At 41.0% G+C, this 17,321-nt stretch overlaps 1 protein-coding gene across 11 annotated transcripts in view; it reads right to left on the bottom strand.

Annotated features, from left to right (window-relative positions):
• The window catches only part of GRIA4 (glutamate ionotropic receptor AMPA type subunit 4), a 386,735-nt gene that overhangs the window by 62,029 nt on the left and 307,385 nt on the right, over positions 1–17,321 (bottom strand). For all 11 annotated transcript variants that reach the window (XM_059418401.1, XM_059418430.1, XM_059418411.1 and 8 more), the window contains exons 7-10: positions 12,641–12,799; positions 7,876–8,043; positions 6,663–6,767; positions 1,058–1,168 (exon numbers count right to left, since the gene is read on the bottom strand). In XM_059418401.1, the coding sequence (XP_059274384.1) occupies positions 1,058–1,168; positions 6,663–6,767; positions 7,876–8,043; positions 12,641–12,799 (543 nt within the window). The remainder of the gene's footprint in view (positions 1–1,057; positions 1,169–6,662; positions 6,768–7,875; positions 8,044–12,640; positions 12,800–17,321) is intronic.

Raw genomic sequence — 17,321 nt, forward strand, 5'->3', positions numbered from 1 at the left:
AGTTCCCATCCAGTCTCAGCGGAGTAACATGGCACAGAGGCTGCTCACTGCAACATATGAACGCTTCTCTCTGGCATTTTCATGCTTTGACCTCAGTGCCCAAACTTTTGGAAATAACTTGACGTTACTAAAAATCAAAATTACATAAGCTAAAAGCTAAATAACATAAAGTATTTCCACTTTATTTAGAGTAAGGGCTTTGTAAGTAATTAAAAACGTGTTCTGCCTAATGAGACGGAGCTGAGGCTATAGGTCACCGATTGTTGATCTCCTTCGACCAGTGTGCCCTCAAAAGGGCATGCTTGACTTCGACTGGGAAGATAATGTCTTTATGATCTCTTTGAAAACATTTCCTTAACATTTAGAGTTGTTTTCACTTTATGACGTGGCAGAATGGAGCAATCATACTTTCCTTAAGTCTTAGAAGTCTGATAAATTTATTGTGTTTTTATCATTGGTCAATGAGAAAAATAATCGGTGCAGAACACCATTTTCACATTAAAAATAGAGAACAAAATTTATTTCTAAAGCATTTAGTTGTATAAAACATGCTCATTTAAATCTTTACATTCATAGCCCCACTATTATAGACAGACAATGCATATCATTATTCAATGATTAAAGTCCTTGAAAGTGATCAGTTTTAACACTATCAACTATTATTACACTGATGTCATAAAAAACAGCGTAACAACAATAATGTGGTGTTTATCACCACATGTTTTTATGTGACTGGTTGCTGAGTCTTCATGTTCATTCTTTTGTCCTTTGGAATGTTAGCATTTCATCCATTTCTAACTAGGGTGTGACAGTTTCCATCTTTAACATCTGAGCGTCTTTCCAAGAACAACATTGCAACAAAAGATAATACAAATGAAGGTAATGAATGTATTCAAAGGTCAGGGCAAACCTATTCAGAGCCTCAACAGACTTTTGCAGATCAGAACACCCGTGTTGTCCCAGCTGTGATGCAGCTCTCATGCCATTCACCAAAGCTGGGGACTTAAAACTGCCTGTGGACAAGACGGAACAGCATAAAGCATAGACCAAAACTTACCATAATTGTGGTTACAACCACCGTTCTGTTCTCAATAGCTGCTGTGTCATTGCCAAGAGTGGGCACATCTTGAATCAAGACCAATTTATCCATGTCATTCCAGTAACCGACCTACCAAACAGAGAAAATTCTTGAAAACACATTTTAGAACAGTTTTCTCTAGTTCTTTCCGGAACCATCAGGGTATTAATAAGTAAGCAAACAAACTTAAAAAAGAGACAAAAAGGAGGCTCGGGAAGCCTTCTGAATTGATGATAAGCCAGATACTGCCTAGTTGTACATTTGGCAACTTTTCAATTTACAGTCTTAGAGCAGCCAAAACATTGGGAAAGGAGATGTTCCGAAAAGAATATGGATATAGACAGAATACCATTTTATGTTGATCCTCTCTTCTAGTGGGATTGACTGGCACCCTCTAAAATTAAGTTACATGATTTTATCAATGATGTTACAGGTTTCACCGAAAAGGGAATATGTACAGGATATTTTTAAGCAAAAAAGACTTGCATATATAAGGCAATATAGAAAGAATTTGGGGGTTTTACATACCTTAGCCACTGGGTAAAAAATCTAACCATTTCTAAAATGCTAAATACATCAGAGGTTAATATTAATGAATAATATTTTCACTTGTAAAGATGACACTTAAATTTGTATTTTTAAAATTTTTAAGTTCTTATATTACTTTCTCACTTAGAGGAGAAACAAAGTCCTTTCTGTAAAATATATTTAGCACTTAGTTAGGTACTTCACAAAGTAGTAAACTCTAATGGGGTCCTAAAGGAAACTGAGGGTTCTTTGTATCGTGCCGACTACTAAGTACTAGGAATGGCTACCACTTAACCGCTTGCTCTGGGCAGAGTCTAAATATGCATCTAAAAGTTTACAGAGCCTGTGTGGTTCAGTTGCTGAAGTGTCTGCCTTCAGTTCGGGTCATGATCCCAGGGTCCTGGGATTGAGTCCCGCTTTCTCCTTCTGCCTGCTGCTTCTCCTTCTGCCTGTTCTCTCTCTCTGACAAATAAATAAGATCTTTTTTTTTTTTTTAAAGATTTTATTTATTTATTTGACAGGGAGAAATCACAAGTAGATGGAGAGGCAGGCAGAGAGAGAGAGAGGGAAGCAGGCTCTCTGCCGAGCAGAGAGCCCGATGCGGGACTCGATCCCAGGACCCTGAGATCATGACCTGAGCCGAAGGCAGCGGCTTAACCCACTGAGCCACCCAGGCACCCTGAAATAAATAAGATCTTAAAAAAATTTAAAAAGAGTTTATACACACAGCAAATGTAGAATAGAAGTAGGTGCAACTGTGACCCACATGTTGGAGATGGGGACTAAATAGCAGCAGGTTACATACACTGCATGAGGTAATCACGCTCCAGAGGGGCCAGAGCTCCCAACTGAGTTCTCTAAGACACCAGGTCCACACACTTGGCTGTGAGGCTCCACAAGCTACCCTGATGCGTGTCCACTGAATGCGTGCCAGACTTCTTTCTCGGATTTCTGGATACACCTTATCAAACTCCTGTCTCCATTACAATGTATGTAATTGTTTACTGGTCTGTATTTGCTGTTTGTTCTAATATGTTTTGGGAATCTCTCCTGGCTTCCTTCAAGTTTCTTGACTATCATCTCAGTATTTGTGAATGTACTGAAAGAAAGTAAGCAGTAACGTGTCAGAAAGAGGCACTGTCCAACACAAATGCCACAGACATAACCACAGAAGAGATGAAGGAAATGAATTTTCATTAGTATGGTTTTCTGTAGCTCTTAGTTTGATATGCAATTATGAACATCTATCAATTCAGCAACAGTTTTCAAGTGTCCACAGGAATCTATTGGTAGCTAATATTTATTTAATAACCCAGTGAAAAAGTTAATTTAAAAACAAGTATGCCTTTGAGATGTACATACATCCTCATACAGCTTCAATTCCTATAGGTATTTACAAAATAAAACATCAACAACGTATCAGTTGCCTCCTGGTAACTCTCCTTTCCTCATGATGATTTACATGACATCAAAATAACTTAGCACTTGGTTCCAAGGCAGCTGGCCTCCAGATCTCAGCAGCCCATTCTCTGGGAAAAGTATTTTTCTTTATTAATGAATTCCCAGAACAGAAAAACCATAGATTTGGGATATTCTGAAGAGTTTTAGATGTTGGCAAGACCTTGACATTCTGCATTTAAAACAGCTTCACAACTGTCTACCCTTAAAACATAAATTATTTAGAAGTGCTGACAAGCTGAACTAAAGAGCAAAATTCTACCTAACTGTATGTGTGCCCCTTGTATCTACTTGCAATTTTGTGAAAAAAGGAGGCCGTGGTTTGGGGTATGGGACCATTCACGCTAGATCCCACTGGGCCAGAGATGCACTGGGAGGTGAGGCAATCAGTGCGTCACTTCTTGAAGAAAGGAATTCTAAAGTTTGGACCTGGAACCTCACGTGAGAGGGGGTTTCTCTCTAGTTCTCTTCACAACATTTTACAATGTACTAAGAACTTTCCCCATGCCTGGTCTCATTTAATCAGACAGGGAAGTGGGCATTTTTCCTAGAGAGAGAAACGGGGTGAAGAATACTTCTGGAACGCTAGAGCAAAAATGTTAGATTTCAAATCACTAAACTGAAGGTTTAGTCAGAAACATATTTGTCTTCTTGGCACTCCTAAAGGTGAGCTGTGCATAAATGCCAGCACGCAAGGCATAGCCGTCTCTGTATTTACAGTGGCCTTTGCCTGCAACGGAGGGACTGGGTTCAGGAGGAGCTGCTGTTCTGCTCAGAACTTGTTCCTTGGAGGGATAACAGGACCAGACCTGCCCCCCGCAACACGGCTGAATTCTCGTCTCCATCCTAAAGAGAACTTTCAGGGGCTCCGGGTCTGACAGTATTTCACAGCCATCAAGACAGTGAGCTCTGGAGCTAGGTGAGCCCTGGTTTCTATCTCCCTCCCCTATATCCTTTGAGCTGAACATCCCTGGACGGGTTCCCTGGTTTCTCAGAGCCTTACTTTTTCCTCTTCTTTAAAATGAGAAAAGATATATCTCACTTTCACGTTGTTGTGAAGATTCAATATAAAAATGCACATCAATTTTCCATTTCTGTGCGTGGCATATCACCTGCTCTCAACACAAAAATGTTTACAATGAAGAGCTCCTGCAAGCATACACTCTGGGTTTTAGGGGATCCCTTGGGGGCCACTGGGCGGGGAAGACTCTATCCCACTCAGGAGCCAGGACCTGAGAAAGAGCTGGAATGAGTCCCTCAGTCAGTGCTCCTGTTACAGAAGTCAGACAATCTGATGGGCAGACTCTCTGATCTATTTTCAGAGACAGTTCTCTTGCTGGGAAGTGTTCAATTTACAAGAACGATTGCTCACTTTTCAGACATATTGCCGAGTTTCACCAGCAGCACATTTCTCGTGGTAGCTCATTTTTAAGCTTAATATTCCTGACAGAATGCCCAAGTTGATCACTGCCACAGAAAAACAAAGACAGATGAGTCTACACGGTTTTACACTTCATATTTCTTGTAAGAGTCTTGATGGGTGTCGGCTGAGTGCAAAGACCTTCCTCACTGTCCTCACTCACACTCTTTAACTTCCCCTCAAAATCCCTTAATTGTCCTGACCATCAGGCCACAGAAGGATCAGGGCCATAAGCAACTCCCTTGATATGACCGTTTTTAACCACTGTTCTCCTTTTTACATTATTCTTTCTTTTATATAGAGGTCATTTTGCTTTGGGGACGTAGTTTTATGAATTATGGAACTTTTTTTGCATTTCAGGAAGCTTCTGTTTCACTGGCCAATTTTGCGAAGTCCAGTGTGTGGCAGGATGGTCCTAGCTCCGCCCGCCAGTGAGGCCGTGTTTTTAGGGGCCTGGGGAATACTCTGTCTGCTCCAGAGTGACCAGAAGGATTTTGCCCCAAATGGGCCTCCTTCTGTCCTGTTGCTGGCCGTGAGCGGACAGAGTGGGTAAAATCGGTATAGATGTGGAACTCACTACATTTCTTCTGGGAGCACATCTCATTGTCCTGCTGCAGGCAGGGTCTTTGAGGGGGACAGTCACCTGTCTTCTGAGCTCCCTGAGCTGCATCCTTGTATTAACTGGCAGACTAAGCTCAAGGAGATGTCACTGAGAGGCTGGAAAGCAGGGGTGGTGTGCATGGCAGCTCCAAATCTGTCCCCGCACACCCAAGAGCATGTCCCATGACACACTGGAGCAAAACATAACTAGGAGAGCCTCTGACCTTCCCATCTGTGACTTCAACTGTCCTGCCTCCCTGACTCGCTTCAAGTTCTTGTCCTTCCAGCTTCCATGTCTGCCTGCCTGCCCAAACACAAAGGTGCTGGCCAACGTTAAAGCCTACCTCCTCCATGCAGCCTTCTTTGATTTGTTTTCCTCTAGCTGCAAGAAATCTCTTCCTCTTTAGAGTTTCCATATGCCTTCTCTTTTAACTGTCATGGAACTTAGATTCTACCCCACTGGCAAGTAAACTCCTTTACAGCAGGTTCTGCTCAAGTTGGAGGATGATGCAGAATCGTTCCAGGGACAGACACACCTGAATTAAAATCCTTGTTTTCTCATTTACAAGCCTTAGACAAGCAACTATAACCTGTCGGACTGTAATTTTCTCATTGGAAAAATGGTACTCACATTACAGGTTTGTTGTGAGGATTAAATTACACCAAGTCTGGTGTTTGGGACACAGCAGACAATTCACAAATGTCACAGCTATCATTATTACATTATAGCAGAAAATCACATATTAGAAAGTTTTTTAAAACAGCCCAGTGTTTGGACAGAATTCTAAGAAAAGGTAACTTACCATGTTTTTCCTTGAGCATTCTATCTAATCCTACAGAAAAAGAATGTTAAATAGTTCATATGCTAGGTATAAAATGTTGATGCCAGTTATGGGGTGTGATTGTATCATTCCATTACATCAGGTACTTTTTGAATGTTCGGAAGACCTTGGATCTGCCTAGTCATGTCCTGTCACCAGCAGAGTGAATCTCCGAGATCCAGGAGTCTGGCAGCTTCCCCATCCAACCTCCCCAATCCCCCAAGTAGAGCTTCCCAGGTGTTTCTCTCCCCTAAACTAGGCAAGTGAGAATAATCTCATCTTCTACCTGCTCTTTCTTTTGCTCATTGGCATGTGTTTACTTGCTTATTTCAAGAACATTGAGTCAATTCTCAGTATGCTCACTCCTTAGAAATAGCTTCCTTTGTTCTCTCTAATGATTTTATAAATAACCGTGTGGAGGAGAGTAGGTCTCTTATCTGCAAGGTGTACTTTCTTACACAGTAAATTTTGTTTTCTGAGATTCTTTTTGCTAAGCCTTTTTTTTTTTTTTTTAAGTATTGCTTCCACTTTGGATAAAGGATGCAAACAGTATATAAATGAGTTTTGTTTCAGTTTTGGCACATTATTACATACCAATTATATGACCCAAGAGCTTATTTCAGCATAGATTATAAAAAGATACAATTTGTAAGTACTCACATTAAAAACACAAATGCAGAATATCCAGCTACTTTTTACCTGTAAGCCTTTAAGCATGTCAAATACAAACTAGGAAAATGGGTTGAGTGTAGCTTACCTTCCTGGGCCCTGTGCTCTTCAGCTCAAACACATCCATTGTGTAATTGACCCTACGTCCGTAGTGGTCAAATTGAACGTTCCCTGTCAGTCCCTGAATGCGAACCTATAAATGAAAAATAAAACCCATACATATATTCATGGGCCATTTTGCTTTCAGAAATGTTAACTTCATCTGCTAGGCTTATAACAACACATTGAGTATGGAACTATAAACTGTAAATAACTCACTAAAAAACCAAAGAGTATTTGAGCTGCTGGGATATAAGCTTAAAGATGTAAATCAAAGGGATACAAGCAACTCTGCTCTATACTTAGAAGAGGAATATGTTTTGTTATGTGATAAAGAATACTTCCTTAATACTGAAGTGTTGCCTATAGGAAAGGAAATACGGTTCATTCGTAGTTACTTTTTGGTTCTATTTATGTGTCCACATAATACATTAAATAGTCCTGCTAATCACACTAGATCATATTTCTCTTTGCTAATATTAAAATTAAGAAGTTCAAAATATAAACATATTAAAAAATTCAAGTTTATTTTATTCCAAATTTCCTTTTAATTCATTTTTACTTAATCCAAGGTTACAAGGCAATTTATAGAGATCTACTGAGGTAGTCATTAGCAATGTTTAAAAAATATTTCTGGATCTTATACTTTCTGGCTCCAAGATAGGCTGTAATTCCCACAGCCCTTGTAGTTATGTAGGTCTATGTGACTAAAATAAGTGAGCTGTAAACAGCTGTGATGAGTGCCACCACTGGGCCACAGTGTTTAATTGCCAATTTGAAACCTTCCATAACCTGATTTCCCTTTGTGGCACTGTGGATGGTAGCTGCTGTCAGCCTTGGTCCCTGAATACCCCTCCAAATCTAATGTGTTTTTGAGTGAGAAACACTCTTGTTCAAACCCTTTGGGACTTGGGATTGTCTATACTGGCGTGTAACATAGTCCATCATATATATATAATATATATATACATATATATATATTACATATATATACATATATATATTACATATATATATTTTTTAACATATATAAACAGTATTCTACTTAGTATTGTATTTAGAAATGTCTCAAAAATGCTAATGGCTTAACCTATTGAAATGGCAACTGTAGTATATATTTATTCTCCAATAAATTATTCCATTTTCTCAAATATGCCACTTAAACAAGACTACAATAAACTGCACTTAACCAAAATTGTTACCTGTTTGAGCGTCCTCTCCATGTCAATCCCCTGGCCCCAGGGAGCAGCAGGATTTGCCAGGCAATCCCCAGCATTTCCTCTCCTTGAAATATCAATTTTCTGTCTTCTAAGACTGCGGAACGTTTCGGCCATCACAAGGACTCCATCATAAGTCAGTGCAGATGTGTACTAACAAAATAAAAGTAATTATATTGGTGAATGATAAAGTCTTATCAATCTGGAAACAGGGTGGGGGGAGCTTGTGCTTATGACATTAAGCACCCTCCTGCCTGAAGGATAGTCAAATTATTGATAATTAATTGGCTCTAGCTTCGGAAATTTCTATTATCATTTTATTACACATAATGTATACCAAATCATACCCCTCTGATTTTTTTTTTTTAAAGTAGGCACCATGTGCAGAGTGGAGCCCAATGTGGGGCTTAAACTCAGGAGCCTGAGACCCTGAATGAGATGTGAGCTGAGATTAAGATTTAAAAAGGAGAAAACACACTCTTCAGAAATTCTTTTTTTTAAATTCCAGAATTCATTGTTTATGAACCACACCCAGTGCTCCATGCAACCGTGCCCTCCATAATACCCACCACCAGGCTCACCCAACTCCCACCCCTACCCCTCCAAAACCCTCAGTTTGTTTCTCAGACTCTCATGGTTCGTTTGATTTCCCCCAATTCCCTTCTCCTCTCCAGCTTCCTATGTCCCCCGTATTATTTCTTATGCTCCACAAATAAGTGAAACCATATGATAATTGACTCTCTCTGCTTGACTTATTTCACTCAGCATAATCTCTTCCAGTCCCGTCCATGTTGATACAAAAGTTGGGTATTCATCCTTTCTGATGGAGGCATAATACTCCATAGTGTAATATGGACAACATCTTCCTTATCCATTTGTACGCTGAAGGGCATCTTGGTTCTTTCCACAGTTTGGGGACTGTGGCCATTGCTGCTATGAACGTTGGGGTACAGATGGCCCTTCTTCTCACTACATACGTATCTTTGTGGTAAATACCCAGTAGTGCAATTGCAGGGTCATAGGGAAGCTCCATTTTTAATTTCTTGAGGAATCTCCACACTGTTCTCCAAAGTGGCTGCCCCAACTTGCATCCCCCCAACAGCTTAAGAAGGTTCCCCTTTCTACACACCCTCTCCAAAACACGTTGTTTACTGTCTTGTTAATTTTGGCCATTCTAACTGGTGTAAGGTGATATCTCAATGTGGTTTTGATTTGAATCTCCCTGATGGCTAGTGATGAACATTTTTTCATGTGTCTGATAGCCATTTGTATGTCTTCATTGGAGAAGTATCTGTTCAAGCCCATTTTTTGATGTGATTATCCGTTTTGTGTTGATTCTGAGGAGTTCTTTATAAATTCTGGATATCAGCCCATTGTCTGTATTGTCATTAAGGAATATCTTCTCCCACTCTGTGGGTTGCCTTTTTTTAAAAAAATTTAATTTTAATTTTAATTAATTAATTTATTTAAAAAAATCCCCCCCCCCCTTTTCAGTGTAACAGAATTCATTGTTTTTGCACCACACCCAGTTCTCCATGCAATACATGCCCTCCTTAATACCTACCACCTGGCTCCCCCAACCTTCCCCCTCCCCCTGCCCCTTCAAAATCCTCAGACTGTTTTTCAGAGTCCATAGTCTCTCATGGTTCACCTCCCCTCCCAATTTCCCCCAACTCCCTTCTCCTCTCCATCTCCCCTTGTCCTCCATGCTATTTGTTATGCTCCACAAAAAAGTGAAACCATATGAGAATTGACTCTCTCTGCTTGACTTATTTCACTCAGCATAATCTCTTCCAGTCTTCAGAAATTCTAATACAGTTTTCCATCAGCTGAGAAAAGCAAGGCCTCTTTCTGTTGGTGAGTAGGAGGAGAGAAGTCTAAGTGGCCAACTGCATGATGCCTCCGGCTGCCTTGCAGTCATACGCTGTGGTTAGGTCCCGGAAGGGCAGGGATGCCTCTTCTGAAATGCTGAGCAAGGCTCCTGGAGATTCAGTATGTATTTACTGATTTGACGTGTGTATGCTGGTTTGGTTTCTCAGAAGAATGTGGAAACGCTGACCGCTTCTTAGATCTAAATGCCAGAAATAACACATGCCGATTTAACACCGGTCACTGTCGTCCACAGGAAAGAGCGTCACTCTGCCCACACCTGTGTGAGTGTGTGCGGCCAGGCTGAGTCATTCCCCCACACTTCCACTGTAAGCCAGGGCCAAAGTGGAGAAGTGCAGTACACGCCCTGTGCTTTCTGACCACGCCCCCTCATTTCTCTGGGAGAAGAGATAAAGCCAGTGGGAAAAAATGATTCAGACTAGGAGAGGCACTACTCAGAGAAAAAAGAGAAGAAAATGTAACTTGTATAAACTGAAAATTTCATAAAAGGGCCAGGGAATATTTGCATAGTTTGACCACGGGACTTCCTGAACATGTGGAAAAGAGGGCACAGTTTTCCGAAGCACGGCAGAGCACCGACTGCTAATCATGACCAAAACCCCGCGTGATCTGTTTGAGGAAACCCATATGGTCAGTTCTTGGGAAGGAACCCATTCTACGCCTGCGCTGAAGGTAGCTCTGTGCGAGGAATATGGAGGATGGTCTCCTTGCTTCGGGTCTTGCAAGAGAAAAACAACTGTTTGAAATTCAACTGCAGGAAGCAAACTTAGGCCATAGGATCAGTAGGCACACCAGCTGGCATTCTGAGGAAGAGAGGCTGACTGTGGATGAGATAAAGAAGATAAATCCTAACAAAGAACCTTCCAGTGGTAGAGAACCTAGTTAAAAAGCTTCATCAGAAACATGTGTGTGAGACATGTAAATAAACAGCCTTGCAATACATTCTTCAAAGACGTGAGAAAAAAGACTTATGGATAGACTTACACCCTCACCACTGGGATGGGGAGGCTGAGGGCAATGAAGGTGCTTAAGCATGGTGCAAAGCCAAACAGGAACATACGTCCTCCCCTGCATGGACCAAGCACACTTGAGTAGAAAAAGCCAACAAATTGTTTTGTTTTGTAAAGTAAGAAAATAAAAACAAGAAATAAGGGAGAACTACTAAAGACGTTAGGGCATGAGAAGAATGCACCTGCTACTATTTGAGGATCAAGAAAGGAAAAGAGAAAAACACTGTCGCTTTTTTACCAGGGAGGAAAAAGCTGGGAAGAGATAGCACCAAAAAGCAAATGCACCTGCTGTGTTTTAAGAAGTCCATCCACTTGTGTGAAACACGTGAACTAGAGAAAAGGACTGATATCATACAGTGTGGGGCAGAGAAAATCAGACAGCTGGCTCGAGCAGCAAAGGCCTCTGACAGGTCACAGCTGAGACATGAAAGAGGCAGTAGTTTAAACAGGTCTTACCTTTTCAAGGGATTTAATTCCCTTCCGCATGTCTTACTGAGTTAAAGTCCAAGAACTTATATTTATGGGTGCACAATTCTGGATGGCGTCTAGAACATTTTTATTGAATAAATGCTTCATTTTAGGGCAGGGTAAAACCAAGGTCTTAGCTGAGAGTTATTTCCTGCTTCAACCAGTGATTTCAATGGTGAAGTCAGCTCTGTTTACCAAGGTTTGTAGATAACAAGATGGAGTCTGGCAGAATCATAGCACAGCACCAGGAGCCTCGCTTTGAGAAGAAAGAACTCCATGAATTCTAACTCTGCCACTCATAGTCTTAGGGGAATGTATACATTTTTCAGATATGGGGCACAAAACAGAGAAAAACCAAACCAAACCAAACCAAAGAACACTATTTCCTGTGGTAGTTGCAAGAATGAAATAGCATAGGGTGCCTGGGTGGCTCACTGGGTTAAAGCCTCTGCCTTCGGCTCAGGTCATGATCCCAGGGTCCTGGGATTGAGCCCTGCAGTGGGCTCTCTGCTTGACAGGGAACCTGCTTCCACCCCTGCCCCGCGCCTTCCTCTCTGCCTACTTGGGATCTCTCTCACTCTGTCAAATAAATAAATAAAATCTTGAAAAAAATAAAAGAATGAAATAGCATACGGTATCTGTGAGCTCTGTTGAAAGTGTGCTGGACACTGGCCGGGAATGGCAAGGACAAGAAGGATGTGTCCCAGATCACACTGCTCCCACAGGACTTCAGAGATGGGGAACAAGAAGTACACAAAAAAATTACATTAAATCCTTGCGGAGAATAACTCAGTCCAAAATTACGGAGATTACACAGCTGATATTTTCTGGAAATCTAAGAAAAGGCTTCACAGAGAAAGTAGTGTTTGAGATAAACGCTCAGGAGGTGGTTGGATCTGACAGACGGAATGAAGTGCAGCACAGTGGAGGTTGAAGCAAGAGCACAGGGACTGGGAAGGATGGAAAATGTAGGGCAGTTCAGTTTGGCTCACCAGAAAGGGGGAAGAAAGACATCTGACTGGAAAGACTCGCTAGGGCTATCTTGTGGAATACCTTTATTCCGGAAGATTGCTTTTGCTTTAGGCAGGGAGTCACGAGAGATCAGAAATCATGTTTTACATCTTTGATGAGACTCCAAAAGAATCAAGTACAATTAAAGGAAGTGCATTTGATCCTCCTCATTCATGGATCCCACATTTGTACATCTGATTACTTGCTAAAATTAGTTTATGACCCCCAAATCCACTGTCACGGTGGGTCATTTGCAGATGCGGGTAGAGTGCTGAAAAATTTGAGTCACAGGATACACACACAACCTAGCCACAATCAAGCAAGGTGGCACTCTGCCTTCTTGCTTTGGCTCTCCTGCTGTAAACACATACCTTTGGAGGAGTCTCAGATCCCGGATACTCTCTCTGGTCTAGTTTCTTCCAACGATCCATTAGTTTGGTTACCATAGGTGTGTTAAAATCGACCAACTGGAATCCCGTAACATTGGCTCCACCGTGTATAAATCTCTCAAGAGAAATATCCTTGAAACCCTGTAAGAAATCAACATGACAGTTTGTTTGGTTCATTATATGTTACAGCTCCTCAATGGTAATGTAAGTTAACAACCAACATTAGGTAAGTTAATAACCAACATGGTTGGAGGGTTCAATTATGCCTAATTCAGCTGTTAAATTGTTATCCAAAATCTAATACATGAGAAGAGGATAAAAATATTTTCAGTTCAGTTCAATTCCATTTAACAAGTAGTTCTTTTTTTTTTTTTTTAAAGATTATTTATTTATTTATTTGACAGAGAGATGACAAGCAGGCAGAGAGGCAGGCAGAGAGAGAGGAGGAAGCAGGCTCCCCACTGAGCAGAGAGCCCGATGTGGGGCTCGATCCCAGGACCCTGGGATCATGACCTGAGCCGAAGGCAGCGGCTTAACCCACTGAGCCACCTAGGCGCCCCAACAAGTAGTTCTTGAATGCCTCTGAATGCCATTTATAAAGCATGGAGGCAGATATAGGAGATGAAAATGATACCATCAAAAAGTCTCTGGTTGAGGGCTCAATTGCCCACTGAGATAGGAATGCAAAAATGTGTCTTATGTCAGAAAATATCAAGGTATTCAGATAGTTTGAGTCTGTGATGGGTAGCACTTTTTTAGGGGGGTTCAGTTTAGTTATACAGTGGTCTAAAAGCAGACGGAGCCAATAATTTGAGCCAGGGAGAGTTAAAAACTTCGATTATATGAGTCACTACAATGCTCAAAGTCCTGGGTCATGGTAATGGAAGAGAAGAAAGCAAGACAAGCCATTTGTGGACTTCTGGGAGGTGGGAAACAAAATGGCGTTCACCAGGTGGGCTGAGGCAAGGGTGTTCTCTCTCGTCCACAGGTAGTTACAGAAGTTTCAAAAATATTGGAAAGTTGTTTATTTTCCCTTTCCTCCTTCTCTATTTTTTAATACCTGGCCTGTTTTTTTTTTTTCCTGCTAAGTATTTAAGGTGCCTTACAAAAATAAACATTCGATACAAAATCTAAAACAAATGGGCAATTATAAGAGGGGAAAAACCTATTAGGTAACTGAATTAATAAAATCAAAGCTATTGGCTCAGAGAATGTAACCCCCCTCTAACACAAATGTGTGTGCACACATGGCCATGAGTTTCTAGCATCTGTATTTGCTTTCTTCCCTCTTAGTATTTAGTAAAGATTTTTACAATTTTAAGCACATACATATATATATATATAAATTTTTTTTTTTTGAGAGAGAGAGAACAAGTGGGGTGGGGGCAGACTCCCACGGAGCAGGGAGCCCCTTGACTTGGGGCTCGATCCCAAGACCCCGATCCCAGGACCACAGGATCATGACCTGAGCTAAAGGCTGACACTTCACTGACTGAGCCACCAGGCACCCCAAGTTTTTTTTTTTTAATGTGAATTTGATCCAATTGTATTAGTGAACTAAGGTAAAGTGTTCTGCTTTCTGTTTTTTTGGCAAAAGTGAACTATGCAGCAGTGACACCACAGTTAGCACAGGGATGGGCGCAACCATCAGGTAGAAGACCAGGACCTGGTGTTGTTTCTTTCTCATTTTGGAAATGTCTATGTTTTGTTACCAACCAAGCAGGTTCTGTATGCACACTGCTGTCTAGGAAGAAACAGACCAGTCTACTGACAAGTAAGCGAAGTTGCTACAGGAAGTCCCAGGAATGTGTACTTATAGCTAATACTGAGGGGGGCTGCTTATGTGCTGGGCACTTGACACAGATGAGCTAGTTTGGTTCTCCTAACAAGATAATGAGATTCATCCTATTATTAGACTTATCTTACAAATAAGGTAACCAAGGCTCAGTTGATTAAAGAAAAACGATTGAAGATCATGCAGGAAACACATTGTAGAGCTAAGATGACTCTTGCCTTGGCCTTCTTTGCCCTGTGCTCCTGTGGATTCTTACCCAAGTATGTGTGTTTTAATTGTGGTATTTATCAACAATGGCCCTAGGAGAGACTCGGTGATACTGTCGGAAACTATCCATGCCCTGAATCCACCTCTGAAACTTCCTGGCCTTGGGATTCCCATGTGCAAAATGACAATGACAATGCTAAAGTCGCTGGCACATCTGGTTTGAATTCAGTAAGCGATAGTTGTTATTAATTAATACCCTCGACAAATATTTATCTCCTGCCCATTATGTGCCAGCTAATTTGACAGCTCATCAGTAACATTCTCATTTCACTGGAAGAGAAACTAGACACCAGAAAGCAAATCTATGTTTCTGAAATGGGAAAAGCACTGTCCATCAATCTCTAGCTAGTAAAATGTCAGCTGAACATTTGTTTGCATCTATGCGAAGACAGGGCAGACCCATGGGCAGGGGGAGAAAAAATAAATAAAATCTCAGTTTTCTGAAAGCCACAGTGATTCAACTATTGCATTAGTTGCTAATTGATGACATTATTAGTTTCTTTCAGTGTGGCTAAAACAGAAACCTGCCACGCTTTCTTCCACAGCATCTCCCACAGCTGCAAGACACACAGGCAAAGCTGAAGCCTTTGGAAAAACCATCTGATGTCAAGTCTCACTGATACATAACAGTCCACATTTCTCTGATGCCATCCTGCTAGGCTGAAGGCGAAGGAAAAAAATATCACCACATCGGATTTTAAGCTTCTTTCAGTTTTGACCTCAATGAGCGGTGGGTGGCTCAGTTAATTTCAGCTATGTCTGTTTGAGTACAAGCAATATTTTTCCTTTCATACACTTTCAAATAGTTTTCTATAGAAAAGTGATATGATCTAGGCTGTGAAGTCATTTTCTTGGAAACAGTTACCTTGGTGCCTATTGAGACTTCAGTTCCGACCCAGAGAGTACTGTGGAATGACGGTTCTAGAAGACATTGTTGTAAAATTGTAATTCTACAGAGTGTGTGTGTGTCTGTGTGTGTGAAATCAGTCATTAGTAACTAAGTAAACGGTATATATAGTCTCTCTCTATAATATACTGACATCCTAAGGAAAGATTACCTTTCAACTTGGTTTTCCCTTTAACTCCCACTGACAGTTCATACATCTGCTAAGGGTAAAGAAGCCCCAGGAAATCAGGAAGTAAATGGCAGGACTTCAGATATCCCTCTGACTACTGATATCCATTCACATCACAGGTGCTTAAAAAAGGCTTGCCCTTTAGGGTGTGACTAATTCTGATTACATTTCTGATGTTTTTTACTTCAGACTCAAAGGACGATGAAATCATATTGAGACAGAAGGGCTGCCAAGTAGAATGGGAGAGGTTTCCTTCTAACATCTTTTAAAAACCAAGTTGTTAAGTAATTGACAAAGTATCCATTTTGGGTGACCAAGTCTACAGATGGTAGAATCAGACGTGCTCAATGCAGAAAAGTTAAAAATACAGTAAGCACAAGGAAAAAGGTAAAACAAAGTCTTCAAGTTCATGGAATCTTGAGTGGGGTCCTTGCCCCTGAGTAAAAACGTGCTAGTCTGTAAATATGGGAAACTGAGTTCTAGTTCCCATTCTGACATCAACCACACGCCTACATGTGGACAAGTCACTTTACTTTCTGTCTTAACTTCCTTACCTTCCAAAGAAGGCATGGATGGTATGTGCCTGTGTGCTTCTGTGTGGTGAGGTGAGGGACAGGTAAGCAAGAGCTGTGGTTAATCTTTAATGATATACTCTGATCATTCCATAATTTTATACTACTTCATGAAAGAGCCAGGTGTTTTCCTAAATGTGAACGGAATATATTTTTTAAAAAATTAGAAACCTAAATGAGAGCAAGATTTTAAGAATTTGCCTCACAGGTGCAACAATGTCAACAGTTTCTTGTTGCTCTGGGCCGTATTTAAATACTCTGACTGTGGGAGGATGGGAGAAGCAAGCTCTGAATACGGACACAGACAATGTCTGTAAAGCTGGATCCCCCTCAAGGGGGGGTACAGGAGATACTCGAATGCATGTTCACTTTGTGGCTCAATCAGCTATTTACTAATTTTGATTTTATTTATTCTTTGCAATTAGACAGGGAAGAGTTTCATTCCTGCTTTGGAGACTGAGGATCTGTGTGATCTTGGGCAAATTACCCTGAACTCCACTTTGCAGTCTATAGAATAAATATCTATGTTGAGGGTTAACTGGAACAATTACAGCAACAACATAAACACAAGCTGGGTGCTGGAGGATAGGCAGTTGGCTGCTTCAACAAAGAGGGAGGGAAGGTAAGAGCACTTTTTAGGAGGTCAGATTCGACATTGTTTCTTCCCCTAAAGAGCTTGCCATGTGCTAGTGATGTCTTATTTGCAGCTGGGTGAAAGGGTAATAGACAATACTTGGTACAAAGGAGGGGTAAAATAATGATTTTATGGATGAAAAGAAATAATTGCATTCTATATTATTGGTACCTGCGGTGACTTGTGAGCCCAGAAGAGCCACTATCTGATTAAGTGCATACAGACAGCTTTCTGGAAGAAGGGACTGTGTGTCAGGATTGGGTGGACTAAGGATTGCCTCCCAGGGAGACAAAGCTAAACCTGTGACATAAAGGAGGTA

Source organism: Mustela nigripes, chromosome 1 (genome assembly GCF_022355385.1).
Source record: "Mustela nigripes isolate SB6536 chromosome 1, MUSNIG.SB6536, whole genome shotgun sequence".
NCBI lineage: Eukaryota > Metazoa > Chordata > Mammalia > Carnivora > Mustelidae > Mustela > Mustela nigripes.